This window comes from Amblyraja radiata, chromosome 9 (assembly GCF_010909765.2).
Source record: "Amblyraja radiata isolate CabotCenter1 chromosome 9, sAmbRad1.1.pri, whole genome shotgun sequence".
Taxonomy (NCBI): Eukaryota; Metazoa; Chordata; class Chondrichthyes; order Rajiformes; family Rajidae; genus Amblyraja; species Amblyraja radiata.
Window position 1 is genome coordinate 32,434,852 of NC_045964.1, and position 21,729 is coordinate 32,456,580.

At 43.6% G+C, this 21,729-nt stretch overlaps 1 protein-coding gene across 1 annotated transcript in view; it reads right to left on the minus strand.

The window, feature by feature from the left end:
* Positions 1–21,729, minus strand: part of pld4 (phospholipase D family member 4) — a 66,453-nt gene that overhangs the window by 29,854 nt on the left and 14,870 nt on the right. The window contains exons 2-4 of the mRNA XM_033027021.1: positions 8,919–8,996; positions 3,869–4,020; positions 1,738–1,921 (exon numbers count right to left, since the gene is read on the minus strand). Of these exons, the coding sequence (XP_032882912.1) occupies positions 1,738–1,921; positions 3,869–4,020; positions 8,919–8,996 (414 nt within the window). The remainder of the gene's footprint in view (positions 1–1,737; positions 1,922–3,868; positions 4,021–8,918; positions 8,997–21,729) is intronic.

Consider the following 21,729-nt stretch of genomic DNA (forward strand, 5'->3'; position numbering starts at 1 on the left):
GTGTTTTCTGGAAATTAATTGCATGAATAGACCCCTGTGGAGAGTCGCTGTCTGCTTTCATAATAAAACCCAATATCTTCCACAGTAAAAATTATCCCAATACAAAAAAAGATTATAAAGGGGAATAGTGCTACGATTTTGAGGATCACAAAACATGCAGCTAATGCTCTCTAGTGGTGTAATTCCCTTATTGTCATTCAGTGGAATTTTTATGAAAACACATTGGAGTACAAATATTTAACCATAAGAGCAGCACTTCCTCATGCCTTCTAACCCCCACAACAGTCAGGATCCTCAACCTTCCCTCATTATCCCAACATCCCATGCAGATCAAATCCCTCTATCCTCTGCACTTCTTGTGCCTATCTAAAAGCTATCAAATCCCGTCAAGTCTATTGTCAAGTACACAAGTACAGTGAGGCACAGGTACAATTACAAATTATTTTTGCAGTAGCATCACAGGCACATAGACTCAGACAGACACACAAAAACAAACTATACATATATTGCACATACAATTCCTAACCCTTATAAAGAAGGCATTGGTGCAAAACCAGAATTAGGAAAAAAAAATCCTGCTCTGTTGATTCTTCACCAATTTCCCCATTGTCTTCCCACACTCCCCCTACCATTACCATAGCCACTACCATTCTCCCCCTTAGTCTTTGCAAATTCAGAGCATTCTCTCCCAACCTGCCCAGTCCCTTGAGCCAAGCTTCAAGATCAGGACCCACCACTGGTCCTCACTGCCCGACAATACATTTCACTCACCTCCCCCCCCAGCCGGTTATCTCTACCCAAATAAATGTTTCCTTGTCCATAAGTCACCTACCATATTACTTCCTCTGTTACTTTATCAGAGAACTCAGTAAGGTTGAAACTCAACAATTCAATGCTGACTGTTCTTGGCCAACTGTTGCCTGGATGAGAGGGTATTACCGTAGCTACAGGGAGAGGTTGCACAGACTTGAATTGTTTTCGCTGGAGCACCAGGGGTTGTGGGGAGATTTGATAGAAATATATAAAATTATTAGAGGTATAGATAGGGTAGAGAGATAGAACCTTTTTTTCCAGGATGGAAAAATCAAATACAAGAGGGCATATCTTTAAGGTGCCAGGGCAAAGCTTAAAGGAGATTTGCAGGGCAACTTTTATTTTGCATAGAGGGTGGTGAGTGCCTGAACACACTGTCAGGGTTGGTGGTAGAGACGTAAAATAGTGGCATTTAAGGGACTTTTGGATAGACACATGGATATGCAGGGAATGGAGGGATATAGATTATGCGAGGATAGATGATAGATGATCTTGGCATCACGTTTGGTATAGATATTGTGGACCGAGGGGCCTGTTCTTGCGTTGTACTATTCTATGTTTATGCTTCCCCAACTGAGAATTGATTTTCTTTCTGATAAAGGCCTCACGTGGCCTCACCATCGGTAATAATAGTCACTGCTTCGTAATCTACTAATTTTTCCCTCTGCTCCATTTTGAACACTCCTCCAGCTCTTCAGTGTCATTGAAGAATCCAAGGGAGATTGAGTGCGGCCAATATCTCCATTCCAACTTTGCTCAGAAATCCTCAGGATTCATCCCTCCAACACTGACTTGTTGACCTTGAGCAAAAATAATCTAATTTTAACCTCATCTAATTTTACATTTCAGTTAGGCTCAAAAGATTCAAAACCAAGCATTGAATGTAGGCAGGCATACGGCAAAAGGAAAACTGTGTTTACTTACATATTTAGAAGTAGGATCAGTCACATTTATATCACTTCCAGTAAGAGTCCAATAGAATGCAGCAATGTCCAGGCTGTTGTTGGCCATTTTGATCAGGTTCATCCAGGAGTTGTATATCGATTGATATCCTGTGGCATTTTCCGCATAGACCAACCCATCAGGGACAGTCTCTACAAGAACAAACCTAAAAAAAGTGAGGTTTGCCATTAAATATTCCGCAGCATTGAATGGTGTCATCAAAAACAGTTGACGAACAGTGGGACAGAAAATATCAGAGGGATGCGCAGGAGAAAATATCTAATGATATTAATAAGATGAATCTAATTAATACTGAGAAGTTTGTAGGTGCAGATGTGAACATTAAGGATGAAATTGAAAGTTATAAACAGTTAAAGAGATTCCAGTTTCTAGGAGAATATTAAACGAATAGGTCTGCAAGTGACGTTGATTGCATGTTATAAAGAATGTTTTAAAAATTGGTACTATAATCAGTGCAGCAGGAACATGCAAGAATGGATGTTCCAAAGTGATGATTTTTCCAAGGCTAGAAATGTCCAACTCTAGAGGGCATAGTTATAAGGTGTAGGGGGAAAGCTTAATGGTGTGTGAGGCAAGTTCTTTTTTACTCAAAGGGTGGTGGGGGCCTGGAACGCACTGCCAGAGGTGGTGGTGGAGGGGATGTGATAGTGGCGTTTCAGAAGCTTTTAGATAGGCACAAGAAGTGCAGAGGATAGAGGGATATGGATCATGTACAGGGAAATAAGATCAATTTAACTTAGCATCATTCCTGTGCTGTACTGTTCTATATTCTATGAAAGATTTTGAGAAGACAAACAATAAATGGTTGTTTCATTGGTTGCCAAATCACACACCAAGTAGCAAAGATACAAGATAATTCCTTTAAGAATGGATGATATCATTATTTTTATTTTCACAGGGTTAATGAAATAGTGTTTGCAGGGGGTTAAGAAATACAAATGCAGGGGTCATTTTCCCTGATCTTTGTCCGAGCACATGCCTGAAATGAAGGGTGAGAAAAGATTGGCTTAGTGACGTAACCCAGCAAGAATCTATTACTTTTATTTTTCACTGGGATCCTTGAGGAGAGGAAGTTTGAGGTACAGTTCGAACAGATGGAATAATGTGAATATGAAGCACAGTGATGGGTGAGAGTATGGAATGGGGTTAATGTGAAGTTCCCTGCCTTGATTTGTCATTCAGCAGACCCTGGCCTGCTCCTGTTCAGACATCCAGTCTCATTACTCATTTTGTTACAGACCCTGGCACAGTAACAGTAAGAGACGACAAAATCAGTGGGCGAACTACATTTGGGCAGCACCAGAGCGGAAAAAGAACACCCAAAAAAGTGGTTAATCTGACAGCAGTTAAAGTAAAATTGGATACAAGTTCATGTCATATCCATGGAGACTACTCCACATATCAATCATGGTTGATCTATCTTTTTCTCTCAGTCCCATTCTCCTAACTTCTCTCTGTAACCTTTGATACCTTACTAATCTAGTACCTGTCAATCTCTGCCTCCACAACCGTCTGTGGCAATAATTTTCACAGATTCACCACCCCTCTGGCTAAAGAAATGTCTCCTTTTCCCCTTGCTAAAGGTACATCCTTTTATTCTGAAGCCATGCCCTTTGGTCCTAGACTCTCCCACTGGTGGACACATCCTCTCCATATCCATCCATCTCCATAGGCCTTTCATTATACGGTAAGTTTCAAATGATATTCCCCTCATCCTTCTAAACTCCAGCGAGTATCTATGCAAGGAAGGAAAGCAGCCGGCAAACGAGCTAACATGGCAATGAAATTAGAGTTGATGGTACAATGACAATGACTTTGGGACTGTGTTGAGTGTTTGTTTTGTTATTTATTCTATGTTATGACTGCAGGCTAAACCATTCCGTTGCACTGAAAAGTGCAATGACAATAAAATTGAATCCAATCCAATCCAATCCAAAAGTTGAGGAACCTTCACCTTAAAATGTGCAATGCCCAATTTTTCTTTAGTCACTGGGATTTCAGTGATACCTGATAAAACTAAATTCAATTCCAGCGATTGTCGTGACAATTTCATAATTTTCTTTCAACAGAATTGGTGACACTAGCTTCTCACCTGCAAGGATCACCACAAGTTGTGCCATGATGTTCTTTCCAAGCTTTGTCAATGCCTGGAGGATTTTCCGTTAATTTGCTTCCAATCTGGATAACTGCCAAGCTCAACAAGCAAAGGATCATAAATGACAAGAAAACAACCGATCCATGCTCCTAAAATGCAGCAGAATACAACATTGTCTTTTAAAATATGTTGAAAATAGCAAATGACAATCTGAGTTTCATATGTGTGTTTCTCTTGTTTCTTTGCCTTTCAATATGGACCTTAGATCCATTGGGTCAATTATTAAACTAAGCATCATTATAGCTAAGTATTTATAAATATCATTAATCAAGTCAAGTATATCTTTATTGTCATTTTCCTGAGTACTCACATACCCAGAGGAAACAAAAAAACGTTGCTCAACCAGTGTCCATTCAGTGTGCAGTAAAAAATAAATAGAAATAAAAATACATATATCATGGACAAATTAAACACTCTACTCTTTACTAAACATCAACAGGCGTTCCGATCAGCAGCGGCACGACAGTGGCTCTGCTGCAGTGTGTCCAGGTTGGTGGTTGGTGCGCGATACTTTGGCAGGGGGCAAAGTCCGTTTATCAGTCTTATAGCCTGCGGGAAGAAGCTGAGGAGCATCCTGCTGGTTTTGCAGCTAATGCTCCTGTACCTCTTCCCAGATGGCAGGATGGAGAATATGTGATGCGATGGGTGGTAGGGGTCTTTGATGATGGAGATGGCTCTGCTGATACATCTCTTCCTGTATATGTCCAGCAGGAAAGGGAGTGGAGCACCAATAATCCTGCTGGCGGTCTTCACAATCCTGTCTAGTTGGTGCCGTTCGTACGCCTTGCAGCTCCCGAACCAGGAAGTGATGCCGTAGGTTAATGTGCTCTCGATTGTCCCCCTATAAAAAGTTTGTAGGTGTGTAGTGGGGAGACCTGCTTTCCGTAGTCTTCGGAGAGGGTGTAGTCGCTGCTGGGCTCTCTTGACCAGTGCTGTGGTGTTGGTCGTGGACGTCAGGTCATCTGACAGGTGGAATGCTAGGAACTTCACACTGCTGACCCTTTCCACATCAGCTCCATCGATGTGCAGAGGTGTATGATGTTGTTTTCCCGCCCTCCTGAAGTCAACCACCATCTCCTTAGTTTTTCCCACGTTGAGAATGAGGTTGTGGGATTTGCACCATCCTGTGAGCAGCTCCACCTCCATCCTGTACGCCGACTCATCATTGTCACTGATCAATTTGCTTAGTTTACATATAATGAGAATAAGTGCAAAGATAAGTTGAAACAAAGACATTTTGTTTATTGAAAAGATTAAGTTTATTATAAAACTGTTCTTCATAGTTTACATCCAATTTAACAACACTAAGCTAAAATTTTGCTTGGGGTAGTATCTTCAAATTTCTAATCTTTATCTATGGTCGATCTTTGGGATAACTACCAGAGGCATCATGATCGTAGGTCACTTCATTAGTTTAAGTCTACATTAACATTGGATTAATCTCCAAAACCTTTAGAGATATATTTTCCAAATTTCAAAACTAGCAAAACATCTCACCAGCAAGGTTCTACATTTAATGTGCTGCTGCTGATTGTGGAAGAAATTGATTTAGAGGGAAATTAATGGAAAATGAAAAGCGTAGACTTTGCAGATTTGCTTCGAGATTTTATTGCATGATATCATGGAGAGATGGCTTCAGTAAAACTGACCACCAGTTCTCTGACTTCACAGCAGAATTAGCCGACAATTATACTGTGCAGTAAACAACTTTTATTTTTTGTTAGATGCAGCTATACATAGAAACATAGAAATTAGGTGCAGGAGTAGGCCATTCGGCCCTTCGAGCCTGCACCGCCATTCAATATGATCATGGCTGATCATCCAACTCAGTATCCCGTACCTGCCTTCTCTCCATACCCTCTGATCCCCTTAGCCACAAGGGCCACATCTAACTCCCTCTTAAATATAGCCAATGAACTGGCCTCGACTACCCTCTGTGGCAGGGAGTTCCAGAGATTCACCACTCTCTGTGTGAAAAAAGTTCTTCTCATCTCGGTTTTAAAGGATTTCCCCCTTATCCTTAAGCTGTGACCCCTTGTCCTGGACTTCCCCAACATCGGGAGCAATCTTCCTGCATCTAGCCTGTCCAACCCCTTAAGAATTTTATAAGTTTCTATAAGATCCCCTCTCAATCTCCTAAATTCTAGAGAGTATAAACCAAGTCTATCCAGTCTTTCTTCATAAGACAGTCCTGACATCCCAGGAATCAGTCTGGTGAACCTTCTCTGCACTCCCTCTATGGCAATAATGTCCTTCCTCAGATTTGGAGACCAAAACTGTACGCAATACTCCAGGTGTGGTCTCACCAAGACCCTGTACAACTGCAGTTGAACCTCCCTGCTCCTATACTCAAATCCTTTTGCTATGAAAGCTAACATACCATTCGCTTTCTTCACTGCCTGCTGCACCTGCATGCCTACTTTCAATGACTGGTGTACCATGACACCCAGGTCTCGCTGCATCTCCCCTTTTCCTAGTCGGCCACCATTTAGATAATAGTCTGCTTTCCTGTTTTTGCCACCAAAATGGATAACCTCACATTTATCCACATTATACTGCATCTGCCAAACATTTGCCCACTCACCCAGCCTATCCAAGTCACCTTGCAGTCTCCTAGCATCCTCCTCACAGCTAACACTGCCCCCCAGATTAGTGTCATCCGCAAACTTGGAGATATTGCCTTCAATTCCCTCATCCAGATCATTAATATATATTGTAAATAGCTGGGGTCCCAGCACTGAGCCTTGCGGTACCCCACTAGTCACTGCCTGCCATTGTGAAAAGGACCCGTTTACTCCTACTCTTTGCTTCCTGTTTGCCAGCCAGTTCTCTATCCACATCAATACTGAACCCCCAATGCCGTGTGCTTTAAGTTTGTAAACTAATCTCTTATGTGGGACCTTGTCGAAAGCCTTCTGGAAGTCCAGATACACCACATCCACGAAAATAAACTACTACATGGGTACCAATTATTTCATTAGTAATAACATACTTTTCGCTTATGTTAATCTTATTCAACAACAGATGGTTAATACAAGTCAAACACAATACAAGGGAATCTTGACATTATTCTCTCATTTTTCAAGCAGCTCACATCACCATCCCCATTCTGAGCCAATCATAAGCCTCCCATTTACTGCAACGTATCTACGTTACAAGCAGTAGGGGGCGCGGGTGATCTACTGTAACTTCTCAGAGAAAGTTAAACACTCTTTGTTAATTTCTTCGACTATTTCACCGCGGCGTTGGAGACTCGCCGCTGGTCAACCGGGGAGACCGTTCTCCTGTCGCTGGACGGAAGCAGGAACGACCGACTCTGAACCCAGTCCAGGCAGCGGCCATGACCCGACACCAGGCGCTGCTCCAGACGGGCCCCCGCCACGGGCGCTCCAGCGCTGCGAGGGAGGAAGAGAGAGGGAGGGGAGGGTTTCCCATGCCAACCAAGGTGCCCCATCTACACTAGTCCCATTGGCCCATGTGTGGCCCATATCCCTCTAAACCTTTCCTAACTATGTACCTGTCCACATGTTGTTAAATGTTATATCCAAATGCTGGGTTTTTTAATATATTTCTTTGCAGAATAAGTAGTTCCATGCACTTGAGTATCATTGGATCTGGTGCAAATATACCGCTGCTCCTCAATGAACTAATTTCTAATTATAGTTATCACAAGATTCACTTCGTCCAATTAATGTTTTTGCATAATGATAGAAATTAAAGCTCATGCCATAATTCTCATATTAAAGGGCTGTTTTACTTATTTCAACATTTAAAATTTCAATAGACAGTAGGTGCAGGAGTAGGCCATTTGGCCCTTTGATCCAGCACAGCCATTCAATGTGATCATGGCTGATCATCCCCAATCAGTACCCCGTTCCTGCCTTCTCCCCATGTCCCCTGACTCCGCTAGTTTTAAGAGCCCTATCTAGCTTTCTCCTGAAAGTATCCAGAGAACCGGCCTCCACCACCCTCTGAGGCAGAGAATTCCACAGACTCACAACTCTCTGTGTGAAAAAGTGTTTCCTCGTCTCCGTTCTAAATGGCTTACCCCTTATTCTTAAACTGTGCCCCAGGTTCTGGACTCCCCCAATATCGGGAACATGTTTCCTGCCTCTAGCGTGTCCAAACCCTTAATAATCTTAGGTGTTTCAATAAGATATCCTCTCATCCTTCTAAACTCCAGAGATTGCAAGCCCAGCCGCTCCATTCTCTTAGCATATGACAGTCCCGCCATCCCAGGAATTAACCTTGTAAACCTACGCTACACTCCCTCAATAGTAAGAATGTCCTTCCCCAAATTAGGGGACCAAAACTGCACACAATACTCCAGGTGTGGTCTCACTAGGGCTCTATATAACTGCAGAAGGACCTCTTTGCTCCTCTACTCAACTCCTCTTGTTATGAAGGCCAACATGCCATTCGTTTTCTTCACTGCCTGCTGTACCTGCATGCTCATTTCTACATCTAATCAGAAGCTAATCCAGCATTGTAGCCTTTGTGATATTGTTGTGCCTTTTTCTGACAGCTGTCATTCATCAAAGAATCTAAAACAGTGGAACATTTTCCTGAATACATAATGAACTGATCAAATTCCTTATTCATTAATCTATGCAGAAAACAATTTTAATTTAGTCTTTGAATTATATTTTTTCCAGTTGCCTCTCTCTCACCTGTATCAACCTATTACCTGCTTGGCTTTGTTTTGTTCCTCCGTTCTCCTTACAGGCTTATAGGCTTTGGTGAGAATTGTAAATTGTCCCTAGTGTGTAGGATAGTGCTAGTGTACGGTGATGGCTGATTGGCGCGGTCTTGGTGGGTGGGCCTGGTTCCGCGCTGTATCTCTGAACTCGAAAACTTATCAAAACAAAAAAAGTATAGATGGGGCATCTTGGTCGGCATGGGCAAGTTGGGCCGAAGGGCCTGTTTTCGTACTGTATGACTTAATGACTCTAATTGTGTGCATCTTGGGCTTTGCATTATTACTCACCCATTTGTTGAAGTCTTTCCTGCTTTTAACATTCAGCATGTGCAGCCGTCTATGCACCAGGTTTCTGAAAGGCTTCATCTGTACAAAAGAAAGGTCATACTGTAGCTTGGCATTGCATTGTGGTGTTACGTTTACAGCTCTCTAAGATAATTGAGGTCACACAGTAAACTTCTGTCATCATAAGTAATTAGGTATGCAGGGCTGCCAACATTGGGTTTGAGTTGGGAGTGAGTAATTGCGAGAGACCAAGCCCGAGGTAGCATAGCAACCAGGGGGGGGGGGGGGGTCCCCCTCCCATTGGAATTGTGCAATATGGTGCATACTGCAGCGAGTCTTTTAACTTACACTTGAATACAATATATATGCTTTAAATTGGATTGGAGCGTTTTTGAAAGGGGGGAGGCTGTGCGATCACTGATCACTGGCCTTGGGGGTACCCGGTGAGGGAGTGGAGCAACCGAGTGGGGATAGGGTGTGGAAGAAGGGGGTCCCCCCTCCAAGGGTAGGAACTTTTTGAAATTTGATGTATTAAAATCATGTTTTAGTGCCGTTTAGAAGTATGATTTCAATGTTTTTTGTATGAAGTATTTTTAAGAGGTAACTTTTTAAGGGGTAACTTTATCCACACAAAGGGTGATGGGTGTATGGAACAAGCTGCCAGAGGAGGTAGTTGAGGCAGGGACCATCCCAACATTTAAGAAAAAGTTAGACTGATACATGGATAGGACAGGTTTGGAGGTATGGACCAAAAGCAGGTAGTGTAGCTGGGACATGTTGGCGGGAGTGGGCAAATTGCGCCGAAGGGCCTGTTTTCACACTGTATCACTCTATGACTACATTATACCTCCACCATGCATGAATGCTTCAAAATCAAGTGATCGAGTTTTATTGCCATATACTCAAGCACAGAAACATAGAAAATAGGTGCAGGAATAGGCCATCGGCCCTTCGAGCCAGCACTGCCATTCAATATGATCATGGCTATTCATCTAAAATCAGTACCTCTTTCCTGTTTTTTCCCCATATCCCTTGATGTTGTTAGCCCCAAGAACTAAATCTAACTCTCTCTTGAAAACATCCAGTGAATTGGCCTGCACTGCCTTCTGTGGCAGAGAATTCCAGATTCACAACTCTGCGTGAAGAAAGTTTGTCCTCCATCTCAGTCCTAACTGCCCCCCCCTTTATTCTTAAACTGTGACCCATGGTTCTGAACTCCCCCAACATCGGGAACATTTTTCCTGCAGTTACAGTAAGTGGAAATCTAGCAGGCAAGCAGGATGCTTTCTCCAACCACCCCCATTTGAAGTCCACTATCTTCCACCGTTTCTACCCAGTGCTTGGTACTTACTTCCAGCAGCCACTGGTTGTCCTCCAGGATGCACTCTCTCTCCTCTCAACCCCCCTCTCTCTCTCACCTATCTCTCCCCTCCATCTCTCCTTCCCCTCTCTCTCTCCTCTCTCCCTGTCTCCTCTCACCCCTCTCTCCCATGTCTCCCCCCTCTCACTCTCTTCTCTCTCCCCCCTCTCTCTCTCCCCTCTCTCTTTCCTCTCTTCCCCTCTCTCTCACACTCTCCGACCCACCTCAACCCCCCCCCTCTCTCGTCCCCTCTCTCCTCTGTCCCCCCCTCCCCTCTCTCCCTCTCTCTCCCCTCTCCCATTAACTCTCTCTCCCCTCTCTTCCCCCCTCTCTTTCTTCTCCCTCTCCCCCTCTTCTCTCCCTCCCCCTCTCCTCTCTCCCCCCCGTGCTTCCCCCTCTCTCTCTTTCTCCCTCCCTCTCTATCTCCCCCTCTCTCCCTCTCCACACTCTCCCCTCTCTCTCTGTCTCTCCTCTCATCTCACTCTCTTCCCCCCCTCTCTCTCTCTCATCTCTCTCTCCTCCTCTCTCTTTCTCCTCTATCTCCTCTTTCTCTTTGCCCCCCATCTCTCTCTTTCCCCCGTTTCTCTTTCCCCCTCTCTCCCTCTTCCCCCTCTCTCTTTTACCACCCCTCTCTCTTCCCACTCTCCCATTCTCTCCTACCCTCTCCTCCCTCTCCACCCCCTCTCACTCTTCCCTCTTTCTTCCCTCTCAGCCCTCTCTTCCCCCTCTCCCATATCACTCTCCCCCCCTCTCTCTCCCCTACCTCTTTCCCCCTCTGCCTCTTCTCTCTCTCCATTCACCCCCCACCCCCCCCCCCCCCCCTCTGTCTCTCCCCCCTCTCCTTTCACCCCTCTCTCTCTCCCCCCTGTCTCCCTGTCTCCTTTCCCTCTCTCTCGCTCTCCACCTCCCTTTGAGAGTCTGTCCCTTCGGCAAATACTCGTCAGCCGCTGCAAACTCGCCAGCCCCGGCTCCCCGCATCTGTATCCATCCGCTGCTTCCATCCCTCCCTCAGCCCCGGCTCTCCAACACCCGCGGACCATGCAGTTTATCCGAGTTTTGAAATTTTTGTTGATCACAGAATTTCTCACCACAGAGCGTGAGAAATTTCTGATCAGCGTGAGGGCGTGAGAGTTTGCTTGAGGGCGTGATTCCCACGCTCAAAGCGTGAGAGTTGGCAGCCCTGGGTATGTCACAACTTAAATGACTCATCTATGTTTTCTCTCATGGTTGTATGCAAGGACTACACTTCCATAACACTAGGTGGCAGATCAAAGCCATAAAATATATCAAACATTGAAAAGCTTGGATTTCCCATTCAAACATGGAATAATTCAGTGGGTCAGGCAGCATCTCTAGAGTCACTCCACCACTTTGTGTCTTTTTTTGTCAACCTGTATCAACTTTTCCTCATATCTACCTTTGGATTTTCCATTGTAAGGCAAGTGACGTGCAAGATACATGAAGGGAAATCAAGAACATGTGGACACAGGTTTAAAGTGAGAGGGGAAAGATTTGATAGGAACCCCAGGGGCAACTTTGTCCTTTCACCAGGCAAAGGACATTTATTGTCACATACACCATTTCTGGTGCAGTGAAATTTGAGGGTGGTGGGTATATAGAGCTGCCAGAGGAGTAGTTGAGGCAGGTACTATAACAACATTTAAAATATATTTGAACAGGTACATGGATAAGGATGGTTTAGAGGGATAAGGGCCAACACAGACAGGTAAGACTAGTACAGATGGGGCATCTTGGTTGGCATAGGCAAGTTGGGCCAAAGGGCCTTTTCAGTGCTGCATGACTCTATGACACTACACAGGTTGGTCAACTTATTTTTACAATGGTAAGAACTAGTATGTATCCTATCTGCTGTTCATTCAAGGTTGCAATTAAAGATATCGTGAAATATAAAGTCACATTATTTTTTATAAGCACAATTTTGCTGATTTGAAAAATTTAGTTACAGATAATAATTTAATTTTAAAGAATTTTGAACAGCATTGAACTTTTGTTTTGAGCAGAGCTTGGTGTGAAATGGTGAAACATCAACATAGAGGGGAAGGGATTATTCCAGGGTCATCTACGTGTGCTTCCCGCGGAGAAAGTATCAGCAGAAACAAGAGAAATGGAGGTAAGGGATGGGGTGAGACCTAATGGGTCAGATATGCTGGAAAGGTTGACTATGCGTGGAGCGAACACGTTACCTGGAGTTTCACTCCAGTTTTCTTAGAAAAGTGTATGAGGACATGCTGCAAACTAAAGGATGATCAACTTACAATTGGTGGTGGTTAAGTATCAAGAACAATAATCTGTGAAAATAAAGTAACAGGTACTTGGAGAGAAGAAAAGACACATTGTGCTGGATTAACTCTGCAGGTCAGGCAGCATCTCTGGAGAACATGGATAGGTGACGTTTCTGGTCAGGACCCTTTATCTAATACCTATCCATGTGCTCCTGAGATGCTGCCTGACCCGCTGATTTACCCCAGAACTTTACATGTGTTTTTGCCAGATTAAATAGTTGAGGCAGGCAACATTTAAAATACATTTGGACAGGTACATGACGAAGGAAGGTTTAGAGAGTTATGGGTCAAGTTCAGACAAATGGGACTTGCTTGGATTGGGCACCTTGGTCGGCATGGCCGAGTTGGGCTGAACGGCCTGGCTCTGTGCTCAGATATCTAACATGCAAATGTTGCACATTCAGCACTGAACCCTGGTCGCTGAACCTGAGGCAGCAGCTTCAGCTGTGCCACTGTGCTGCCCACTTTTTTGTTTTTGTTTTTTTTTTAGTTTAAAAAATCAATACACATGAGAATAAAATATTGACCAATCTCTGTTACTAATATGAGTAAGACACTATTTTGAAATCCTAATATACAAGTTGAAGAAGTAGGAATTTACAAACAGGAAGCAGCTACGTACACCAGATAAAGCACTTTTGGAACTAAATTAAGCAATGGCCAAGATTGGATGGTGATAAATAACTGTGCAGCGATTAATATCACTTTTATAATGGAAAACAAATTGGCAGCCACATCTAGTTAAAGTGCAAATAAGAATTTAACTGCCTTCAGTTCCTCTGGGCTGCCGGTTAAGTTTGGGTTTAATGAATGTTTGTACAACAGGGAAACTGAATTAAACAGAGGGGATTTTATTTAGTGAAAATCAAAAGTTAAAGCTGCTGGTACTGGAAATTTAAAAATCCCAGCAAAAATACTTTGATTACTCAGAGGGTCAGTCACCATCTGTGGGAAGAGACACTGAGTTAACGTTATAGGTAAGGACACAAAGAACTGGAGTAACTCAGCCAGTCAAGCAACATCTCTGCAGGAACATGGGTCCCTTCTTCGGACCGATTGTAGAAAGAGAGGAGAGAGCTGGAAAAGGGAAAAGGCTGGACAAAATGTGGCAGGTAATAGCTCAAGATGGGAAGGGGTGGTTTTGATAGGCTGATGCTTGGAACAAAGGCTGCAGATAAGAGCAGAAGGTGTGAGACAGGTTTGAAGAGTTACGGATTGTGAAGCCAGAGGGAGCAAAGTATCAAGAGGCTACATTACAGGACGAAGTTTCAACGGTGAAGAGGCTTTAACCAGAAATGTTAGCTCGGTTTCTATTCCTACATATGCAGTTGATCTGTTGAGCATTTTCTGTACTTTATTTAGCTCTGTTTGAGCCAGAAACATTATCGGCTTCAATCAGCAAAAGAACATAGAACTCACAGCACACAGATAGGGTCAATATTAACACTGAAAGACATAAAATGCTGGGTTAACTCAGCGGGCCAGTCAGTATCTCTGGAGAACATGGATAGGTGACGATTCGGGTTGGGACATTTCTAAGGAATTTAAGGGTCCTGATCGGAAACATCACCTATCTATGTTCTCCAGGTATTGCTGTCTGACCCGCTGAGCTACTCCAGCACTTTGTGTCTTTCTTTGGTAAACCAGCATCTGCTGTTCTTTTTTATTCCAGTAGTAACAGTGGGCTGAAAAGATCAGCACCAACCTTCTTCCTTATTTTTCCCCCTTCCTCTCCATTACCATGTCTTCAGTAGCATATTTACTCTGGGATATATTTATCCCCTTCTTCTGCTCAAATACTGCTCGACACCATACCCTCCTTAATTGTCCCTGGACTTTTGATCCTCCAAGAAATCCCACAGAAAACATTCAAATTTAAAACAAAAGCTTAATTTTTATCAATCTACGGAGGAGTTGTTGCTTTCGGGCATGCTCTAGCAGGGCCAAATTCAAGAATGAGGTCAGTAGATGGAAACCAGCGAGATCTCCAAGAATTTAGAATCTCTCCAGTAAAAGGTAAAATTAGAAATGTGCAAAATTCAGCAGCAAATTTAGAAATAGTTTGGACTATTGTTTAAACTATTGAAAAGAACATCATAGTGACCTGAAGAAAACAAATTATTAAATAAAATTGAATACGGTTATGTAGAGAATGAGCAATGCATGAGCCTGTAAAATACACGCAAAAAATTGACACAAGCAAAATATATTGTTAAGGAAAGACCTGCAGATGCTGGTTTAAATCAAAGACAGACACAAAATTCTGGAGTAACTCTGACGGACAGGCAGCATCTCTGGAGAGAAGCCAAGGGTCTGAAGAAGGGTCTCGTCCTGAAACGTTACCCTTTCCATCTCACCAGAGATGCTGCCTGTCCCACTGAGTTGCTCCAGCATTTTTGTGTCTATCTTTCATATTGTTAAGGACGCTAGGACTGTTAACTTCAAAACTGACAGATCTGGATAAAGTGGCATTTATTTAATTGACGGCAGAATGTAGACCTGGAGCCATTTGTTAATGTGCACCAATGTACATAAGCTTGAAATTATAAGGGCACTTTGGGAACAGCTATGGAGAAAGCTTTTTGCGGAAAGGTAACAGTTGGCATGTATTCCTGAAGATTACAAGTCAAGTCACGAGAGTTTATTGTCATGTGACCCAGATAGGACAATGAAATTCTTGCTTGCTGCAGCACAACAGAGTATTGTAGGCATAAATACAGAACAGTTCAGTGTGTCTATATAGCATAGACCACACATATACACATAAATAAACAGATAAAGCGCAATTGGATGTTACAGTTCAGCGTCTTTGTTGGCGAGTTTAATAGGCTGATGGTTGTGGGGAAGTAGCTGTTCCTGAACCTGGATGTACCAGATTACAGGTTCCTTTACCTTCTACCTGATGGCAGCGGAGAGATGAGAGTGTGGTCAGGATGGTGTGGGTCCTTGATGATGTTGGCAGCCTTTTTTGAGGTAGCAACTGCGATAGATCCCTTCGATGGTGGGGAGGTCAGAGCCGATGATGGACTGGGCAGTGTTTACAACTTTCTGCATTCTTTTCCACTCCTGGACGCTCAAGTTGCCGAACCAAGCCACGATGCAACCTGTCAGCATGCTCACTACTGTGCACCTGTAGAAGTTTGAGAGAGTCCTCTATGACAAACCGACTCTCCGTAATCTTCTCAGGAAGTGGAGGCGCTGATGTGCTTTCTTTATAATTGCATCAGTGTGCTGGGACCAGGAAAGATCTTCAGAAATGTTCACACCCAGGAATTTGAAGTTCTTGACCCTTTCCACCATCGTTCCGTTGATATAAACGGGATTGTGGGTCCCTATCCTACCCCTTCCAAAGTCCACAATCAGTTCCTTGGTTTTGCTGGTGTTGAGAGCCAGATTATTGTGCTGGCACCATTTGGTCAATCGGTCAATCTCACTTCTATACTCTGACATGTCTCCATCAGTGATACGTCCCACAACAGTGGTGTCGTCGGCGAACTTGATGATGGAGTTCGCACTATGTCCAGCTACACAGTCATGAGTATAGAGTGTGTACAGCAGGGGGCTGAGCACGCAGCCTTGAGGTGCTCCCGTGCTGATTGTTATCGAGGATGACACATTTCCACCAATACGGACAGACTGTGGTCTGTGGATGGGGAAGTCGAGGATCCAATTGCAGAGAGATGCGCAGTCCCAGTTCTGAGAGCTTGGTAACCAGCTTGGAGGGGATGATTGTATTAAATGCCGAGCTGTAGTAAATGAATAACAGCCTGACATATGAGTTTTTGTTGTCCAAGTGGTCCAGAACGGAGTGGAGAGCCAGTGAGTTTGCATCCACCGTTGATCTGTTGTGGCGGTAAGCGAACTGCAGTGGGTCGAGGTTCTTGTCAAGGTAGGAGTTGATATTCGCCATAATGAACCTCTCAAAACACTTCATCACCACAGACGTTAGTGCCACTGTCCGATAGTCATTGAGGCGTGCACTCACCTTCTCAGTAGTTGTGACCAGGATAAAAACAGCTCAAGACCCTCCAAAGATAAGGTTGTGAGCCAGAGGCCTTGATTGAAGACCACTTATGAACAGTGAAAGTTAAGCAAATATGGATTTGCATAACAATAAATCTCAGCCTCACATGCTCTCAACATTAATTTCAACTTTTTGTTTGTATCTGTTGGTACTTCCTTAATAAGGCTTCATTTCCATTATTTATTCCAGCTGCTCAAATTTTTGTGGTTTGTGGTGGAAAGATGGAGTCTTTTAGAAAATGTTGGCATATGTTCATGTCACAGTGGCAAACATGCCATGGGATAATATTACTGCAGCTAATCTTCAAAGTCAAAATAAATTAATCTTATTGTACTCTTGGTTGATTAAACTACATTCAATTACTTAACAAAAGGTCTTGAACCAACTTGAGAGACTCATGAAGGGCTGGGTGCTACAATGGAAAATATATTGCAAAGTGTTCCAAACTCTGTACTTTTAAAATAATGCATGCCAAGCAGGAACGTGTGCAAAGAAAGACACAAAGTATTGGAGTATCTCAGTGGTCAGGCATCTCTGGAGAACACAAAAACAGGATATTCAGCCCACGGAGTCCGCGCCGACCAGCGGTCACCCCGTACACCAGCACTATCATACACACACTAGGGACTATTTATATTTTTTACCGAAGCCAATTAACCTACAAACCTGTACCTCATTGGAGTGTGAGAGGAAACCGGAGCACCCTGTGAAAACGTATGTGGTCCTAGGGAGAACATAAGGGCCTGTCCCACTTAGCCTATTTTTTAAGGGACTGCCGGCGACTGTCATAGTCGTAGCAAGTTGCTGAAAAAACTGAGACTGGACCCCTCCTATGACAATGTCTACGACAAGCTACGACATCCTACCACCTAGTCGACGTCAAGCTCCCGACAACCAGCAACGTCCACCTACAACCACACCTATGACAACCTACGACCACACAGGCGACAACCTACGACAACCGAAGTCAACCTATGCCCACCCGCGACAAGCTACGATCCTGTCGGCGACAACTGAAGACAATTCAGTCGCCGGTACCTGTCGCCGGTTGACGGAGGTAGTCGCCAATGGAATTCACCGAAGTCAGCACCAGCGACAACCTACGTCACCTGATGACAACCTACGACAGCACCTATGTCAGGAGAAGTCAAGCTGCGCTCATTGGCATCAACCCACTGTTGCCGAAAATTTTTGAACATGTTGAAAATCCAGCGGCGACCAGAAAGACGCTACGACTCTTTGGGCGACTGAGCTACTGTGCCGAGCTGGTGGCCGTTATTGCCGATTGTCTGTTACAACCGAGTAAGGGATTCGCTCCAACCAGCAGTCACTTAGTGAAACAATGGGTAAGAAGGAACTGCAGATGCTGGTTTAAACCAAAGATAGACACAAAAAGCTGGAGTAACTCAGCGGGACAGCCAGCATCTCTGGAGGAAAGGAATGGGTGATGTTTCGGGTTGAGACCCTTCTTCAAAGTTCTTTTTAACAGTTAAAATAATATTTTTGTTATTGCAAGCTAAAACAACTAAAGGTCATTTGTTACATTGTGTAGGAGCCATTCATGCTTAGGCTAGTTACTGTTAGCATATTTTATTGTTTTATCTAGATATTTCTAGCAATATTGTTTTGTACGTCTGGGGGTGGGCTTTTGATATGAAGATGAACGTTACATATAGCGTAGTCACAGGGAGTGGCTAGATTAGATTGAAGCCAGCACGGGAGAAAGAATACAGTTTTTACCAGATCAGATAGTAAGAACGGAAAACTACGATTTATAGAAGGATAAAGAGGATCTGGTATGTTTTCTTTTTTGTCTGTACAACTATTTCAATAAAGATTTATACCAGATCTTTGCTATCAGCTGCGTACGATCACTCCTCCTTGCTTGTGTAGTAACGGCAATGGAAAGCTGAAGCTTGGAATAGTTTGAAATTGCCATTACACATTGTAGTAGCCATTTGGCTTAACTCAATACTATAACCAGTTGCCTTTAATTTTTTTCTGCCTGTAATTACGTGGGTGGGATTTATACGTAGTCTGAGGCGTGTTTGCGGCGGGGATTCTCGCGCAGACTTCCAAGGAGTTTAGTTTAGTTTGAAGAAGATCGGGGAAGAGACATCGTTTTTGACCGTGCACGTGCATGACCACGAGTATGATTGAAATGTACTTAGACAACAAGATGAATGTTCTTACTGTTGGTACTACTACAATAAAGAAACTATTAATCAAGAGACTGTTTTTGGAAGATTTATCTTTTGACGGCATTGAATGTCTCGTGGAGAGCTTGTGAATAATGAACAGCTTTTGTATTATGCTGTAAATGTGAAAGCTGGAACGCTTTAATTTGAACAGCTTCTTAACGAGATGCTGTGAAAAGTTCTACTGATTTGTTGAATCTTAAAGTGGTTAAAAAAGGGCAAACGTAAAGTCTGTGATAGAAGTTTAAGTTCTGTCAAGTTTTGGAAAGCAGCCAAGAAGCCTGTTTGCTAGCCAGCCTGGATAAAGCCAGGTACGTGGCCTTGGAAATAATTGGATGTTTTCTGAAAGTCCAGTTTTGTTTTGGATTCTTTCGGGTGTTTATGGAACACTGCACCAGAATGAACAATTATTATGGATTTATGCTCAACTATTGAATGTTTATAAGCTGAATGAAAACCACCTGTTTTTCTTGCTAGCAGATTTGGCAGTCTGCCAAAGACCTGTTTAATTCAGGGAGCAAGAAGAAGCAGGTAAGCCATGCAAAGAGGTGCCACCAGAGGGAGCCATGGAATCTTCGACAGGTAAGTCAGGCAGAGAAGAGCCACAGGGGTATGAAGAAGATCCAGAAGGTGGAGCTGTGGGGAGAAGATATGAGAGGAGAGCAAGCGAACTGAGAAAGGGGAACTATCCTACCTGGAAAAATGCCAGAAGGACAGAGAGAAGCTGTGGAAGAAGACTAATAAGTCAATTGAACACCAGAGGGAATGAATGAAATCAGAGGAGAATGCGAGCGAATTACACGCCGATCTGGAACAATTACTCAACCTCTGCCGTGAGGTTGGAGAAAAACAAAATGTAATATTGAGAAAACAACTGTCTGGGGAAGAACGTGAATCGCATGTTCAGTAGTCTCAGAAGAGAGCAAAACATTTCCTCGGTTTCATGGAAGAGACGGAGAAGTGGTCATCAGAAATCATGACATAAACGCGCTCTGCATTGGGAGAAGCTCTGCAACAAGGTATCCAAATTGAAGAAGAAATGACATCACATGACCAAAATCTGGTTCCGTATCCAGTTCATCCACAAGGGTCTCTATTCGTATGGAAGCTAAAGCAACTATGGCTACTCTTGCGCTACAAGCTGCCGCCTTGGTGAGAAAGCATGAGATTGAAGCAGAGGAAGAACTGTTGGAACAGACGAGGAGAGAGGCCGAGGCACGTGCAGAACAAACGAAGAGAGATGTTGAGAACAAAGAAGGCCGTTAAAGAGAGGGAAGGAAGTTGGAACTGGATACGAAGTTGGAAGAAGCCAGGACGAAGATTGAGATATTGTACGGTCAAGGTTTAAGGAGCGGCTCTAAAGTATCTGATGGGATGAGCTCTTATTTTAGAAAAGGAGCTGCTCAAAGGAAAACAACAGCTACAGCCAGAGGGTATCTGGCCTCGTGACTCACCACTAGCACTGACAGGTTGGATGGGCGATAAAACTTCATCTAAGCAACCGGGTGCTAGACCGAAGCAAAGCCATTATGGGCCATCTGTTGAGACTCGTGACAAAACTTACCCAGACCAGCACTCTTCTCAGAGGCCTAATATACAGGCTCGAGCAAGCCAAGATTGGCGGTTGCTGCTTTTGATCCATTGACGCCCAGCCTAGGACAAACTACTAGCCATGGCGCTCGTGACGAAGCTTACCCAGGACAGTACCCTTTACAGATGCCTGTTCAATATACATCTGGGCTGGGTGGGAGATTGCAACCTTCACGTGGTCCACCCTGTTTCGACGAATGCGTGCACAAACAGAAGATCAAACAGAACAAGTTGTCTTACAAATTTAGGCTGTGCACGCTACATGCAAGAAGAAGAAGAGATACATCTGTGCCCAACCAGAGATCTCACAATGAATTCTTTGAATTGGTGAAGAATCAAACAAAAATCAGTGAGCTCATAGCTCAACAAAATATCCTTTCCACCTTAACTCCAAAGGAGATTCCTACATATGACGGTGATCCTTTGCATTATGAAACTTTCATAGATAGAGTTGACAATTCAGACTTAGAGAAAAGTGGAGAGATAAGTCAAAGGTTCTACCTTTACTAAAACAAAAGGAAGACCAGAACCTAAGGGAAGTAGTTTTGCTACCGCTGTAATCCATACAGAAACTAAATACAAAAAGAAAGGAGATACATCTACTGTCAAGCTAAGATGGTTCTGCTTGTCATGTAACGAAGTTGGTCACACCATAAGGTGGCGTCGGAAATTCAAGAAGAAGGAATATAAAGAAAAGATGGATTTCTTAAAGGAGAAGGGAATCTGTTTTGGATGTTTGAAAAAAGGACACATGGTTAAAGACGGTAAGAGTCCTGTAACTTGTGATAAGTGTAAGCAAGATCATCCTGAAGCACTTCACATTGACCAGAAGAGGCCAGAGCAAACAGAACAGAAGAAGAAGCCAGCTACGAGTGATGCTGTCACCTCACCTCAGATATCTGCCCATATTGGGGCCGGGGTAGAAACCTGTATCTTCTCCATCTTAAGGGCCTGTCCTACTTTCACGACTTAATTCAAAACCTCTGCTGAGTTTAAAGGACCTAAAAAAAAATTAAGATCGTGGTAATCTACGAACTCCTAGGACCTTCTACGACTATGTTCACAAACTCCTACGAACTCCTACGAATATGTCTACGAATTCCCACGACTATTTCGATGCCCTCCTTACGAGTAAAAAGTTGCAATTTCTTTCATCCAGACCATTTTTTTACTCGTGGAAAAAACATCCCGACTTACCTGATGCCACGAGTACCTACGGCTAACATAACGAGCCGCTACGAGATATCTACGAACTCCTACGACCTCCTACGGACTCGTTACGAACATTCTGCGAGTTTGAATCAAGGGGAAAACTCGGGAGAATTCGTGAATTACCTCG